The sequence below is a fragment of the Pinus tabuliformis genome, chromosome 8 (genome assembly GCF_031772625.1).
Source record: "Pinus tabuliformis cultivar Carrire ecotype Pingquan chromosome 8, CPIR1, whole genome shotgun sequence".
Classification (NCBI taxonomy): Eukaryota; Viridiplantae; Streptophyta; class Pinopsida; order Pinales; family Pinaceae; genus Pinus; species Pinus tabuliformis.
Genome location: NC_142294.1, coordinates 1,182,874,799 through 1,182,878,541, shown reverse-complemented (window position 1 = coordinate 1,182,878,541; position 3,743 = coordinate 1,182,874,799). Strand labels below are relative to the sequence as shown.

The following is a 3,743-nucleotide window of genomic DNA, read 5'->3' as shown; positions in this document are numbered from 1 at the left end:
TGATCTATGGTGAACACGTCTCCCACATGAACATCTGCTGGTTTCCAAGGAGAACACAGTCCGTAGTAGGGGCAAGTTCTCATGATCTATCTATTTATTGGGCTGAGGCTCCTCCCTAATTCTCTTCAACATATGTCATTCTACTCTGAATTCTGCATGTGTGGTGCGTAAGAAACTGACATACTAACAATTCCACACCTAAGGATAGGTAGGAGGTGAGGTCATACTAACAATTCGACACCTAAGGATAGGTATGAGGTGAGGTCATTCAAAGCCCTTCCTTTCAGGTCATGAAATTACATGGGTTGGTAAGGCTAAAATTATATTCAAACTGCCCACATTCTTTCTCCTTTCACATCATACTCCATTTCCCTCTTTTTAACTTTGTACAAAAAGAAAATGGGAATTGAATTACTCCTCTTTTCCAGATCGCTGCATTTAGGTGGATTGGTCAGGCTGCAAATAAATAGAAACTGCCCATGATAGTCCGCAATCTGGCCACTGTTATGTGACTGATGGAATCTGATTGTTGGTATGGTCTGGCCGCTGTTTTCAGGGTCCTGTTTCTGATAGTTCTTCTATATGCCTGGACTGAAGGAATGTGTGAACTTTCAGATTCAATAGCTATAGATGGTGTTTGACGAGCGTGTTCACTATATGCAATGCCTGCTTTTCAACATCCCTAAAATGTGCAGAAATGCACAAGCCCAGTGAGTACACCCGAATATAGCATATTAAAGAAAAAAAAATTGTGCATTGTTCACATGATACTTAATATATCATAAATTATTACAAAGCCATATGGAGTCCAGTCAGCCTTTTAGAAGGGTCTGGAAAGGGTAAATTAAGTGAGTGAAATACATGGCAAATGCCTTGATTGAACAACATCTCTTAATGTGTAGGATCAGTATTAGGATTGGCTGAGAAATTTTCCTATTTCATTGATGTCTTGCCGGTACTGTAAGACTATAAGCATTTTTGAGCCGCTTGAGGTGCTTCTAAATTCCAACAAAATATAGCTTTTCCCTGAATCAAATAACAAGCATTTCGTTAACATGGATTACCTTGGGTGGTTAATATGAGAGGTTATTCTCCTCCTCGTGTAGGTTGTGCCCTTATTATTGTTTCACCATCAACAGTTAGCCTTCTTAGATTAAATTCCGCATTCATGTCACATCTTCTTTGACTAGAATTCTGTATTGTGGTGAAATTGATGAATTGCAGGTACTCCTATCACGGGAAAAAGAAACCTCTTGTTCTATTATGGAGACAACCTTGACACCGAATGCCATTCCTCTATTGCTGAATGATTGCACCGAGATTCAACCACTACTTCAGATAATCGATGTAGGTTCCGTTACCTCATTGAAAACAACATCCTCGCACTTCCACATTACTCTATCTGATGGAGCACATCAACATAAGACTTTGCTACCATCTGCATATGGCCCACAAGTTGTCTCTGGAGACATCCAAATTGGATCAATAATTCTGCTCAAAAAAGCAGCTTGCACAGTGCTCCAAAACTCCTCGTAAGGCCCACCATTTGAAATCACCCTCTTTTACTTTTTCCCGCCTAGCCGTTTTTTGCATCAAAAGAAGGAAAATGGAATCTTTATTAATTCATTTCTTACTTGTTTACATAAGGTCCATCCGAGTCGTTGAGCTTGAAGTTGTGAAGCGCTCAGCAGCGTTGATGAAGGACACATCGACGCTGCAACATGCACAGGCGGGTTCAGCCCAATTTAGCTCTTCGTCAGCTGAAGATACCTTGCCCTCTTTAGTTACTCCACCACCTACGGCAACAACTACAACAATTCCATTCACGGCACTCAACCCTTACCGAAAGTATTGGTCTATCCAAGGTAGAGCATCTGCGAAGACATCATTGAAGGCATACAACAATGTGCGAGGCTCAGGAAAAGTTTTCGGATTTGACCTTATCAACCGTGATAAGGAAGAGATCCACCTTTCTGCATTTGCTGAACTGGCCGAATCTCTTTACAATCTAATTCAGGTTGGGCAACTATACATTGTATCAAATGGCACAGTGAGAGAAGCAAATCCAAACTACAACCACCTCAAGAACAAATGGGAGATTTACTTGTCTGCTGCTTCCACTATCAATCCATGTCCTACAGATGATCCAACGTTTCCCTACCAGAGCTTTCACTTCAAGAATATTGCTGAAGTAAAAAATGCAACTCCAAATACAAATGTAGATGTCATTGGTGTTGTTACTTCCACGTCACCTGCATCAACAATTCGACGAAAAGATGGAAGTGAGACATTAAGGAAAACACTCATACTAAAGGACAGGTCGGGTTTTAGCATTGATGTAACATTATGGGGAGACCACTGTGACTATATCGGACAGCATCTTTCTGAATTCTACTCTTTCGACAACCCACCAATTCTTGCAATCAAAGGAGGCCGCGTGTCTGAATTTAATGGCACCATAATAGGGACGATACCAACGAGCACTCTCACAATAAATCCACAGGTTGAAGAAACTCAGCAACTACATGCATGGTTCTGTGAAACCGGCTATAGCTCTTCTTCTCCATCTTTGAGTAGAAACTATGGTGTTGCTTCGAAACGTGCCCTGCCACGAAAGACGTTTCATGAAATTGCTGGCATGCAGCCCTCTGATAAAGTAATCTGGGTTTCAGTTCGAGCAACAATTACTGCTCTTCATATGGATGACTTCTACTTTCTAGCATGTCCACTAGATTTCAATGGAAAACAATGCATGAAGAAGGTTGTGGAGCATTCTAACAATCTTTGGCATTGTACAAAATGTAACGGTGACTTCCCAGAATGTGACTACCGTTACAAACTCAAAATTGAGCTACATGACCACACCGGGAATCTACAGAACGTCACAGTTTTCAATGATGCAGGGAACGAGCTCATGGGCATCACGGCTAAAGACCTGTTCCTACTTTCTATCGAACCAACTGATCTACAGGAAATTTGTGGCCGGATTTCAGGGCACCGCTTCCAGCTAACACTTTCCATTAAAACAGATTACTTCAACGGTGTTCAACGCTTGCAACCAATACTGATCAATTCAGAGGAAATTCAATATGCCTCTGCATGCAAGGAAGCGCTCACTGACATTCAAGCACTGTCCGCTTCAAAACGACCTATTGTTCGCCGCCTGTGAACTTTTTCTTAGGGCTTCATCTACCACGCCTGTTTGTACATAAACAAACATTTCCACACAACTAATTGTCTCATCTTTGTAAATTACACACCCATGTTATTATGATGAAACCTGTAGTTTTCATTGCAAATACTCTCTTCCAGTCATTCCAACATATGTATGTTTGCCATTTACATTTTACGTAATATAAATATCAACATTTGTAAAGAGTCACTACATATGTGTCTCGTTCATTCTCTACATGCTACACATTGATCCCTTGCTTGCTAAGCTATTCATTTTATCGCTCAAACATGTCAAACAAATTTTTTTTTAAGAAAAGGGAACGAAATATTTTGAATCTTGTTTCTCTCCTCTCAATGATAGATACTGAAATAACATATGATTTCATAGCATTCCTAATTGCATGTTTTCCCTTCTACCTAATCTACCTATCTTCACCGATGTTGAACTAAAAAAAATTTAAATCTATGTTCAAAATATAATGTTCCAATTTCACAATGGATGTGCACCCAATAAAATGAGATACCAAACATGCACTACTTGTTTACGAAAACTAACAACTATTACTTGT

At 40.0% G+C, this 3,743-nt stretch overlaps 1 protein-coding gene across 1 annotated transcript; it reads left to right on the top strand.

Moving 5' to 3' along the window:
* The first annotated feature begins 1,263 nt into the window (after positions 1-1,263).
* On the top strand, positions 1,264-3,169 carry LOC149239573 (replication protein A 70 kDa DNA-binding subunit A-like). Its single transcript, XM_089369907.1, has 4 exons — positions 1,264-1,532; positions 1,648-2,017; positions 2,165-2,656; positions 2,879-3,169. The coding sequence occupies exons 1-4, from the start codon at positions 1,264-1,266 to the stop codon at positions 3,167-3,169; spliced, it is 1,422 nt and encodes a 473-aa protein (XP_089226033.1).
* Positions 3,170-3,743: the final 574 nt, after the last annotated feature.

What these genes read in the sequence shown, in the direction of transcription:
- LOC149239573 (XM_089369907.1), top strand. Translation starts at nt 1,264, where the DNA reads ATGGAGACAACCTTGACACCGAATGCCATTCCTCTATTGCTGAATGAT. An exon ending in ACAGTGCTCCAAAACTCCTC is followed by an intron (nt 1,533 to 1,647) that starts GTAAGGCCCACC and finishes TGTTTACATAAG; the next exon opens with GTCCATCCGAGTCGTTGAGC. An exon ending in GCATGCAGCCCTCTGATAAA is followed by an intron (nt 2,657 to 2,878) that starts GTAATCTGGGTT and finishes GGGAATCTACAG; the next exon opens with AACGTCACAGTTTTCAATGA.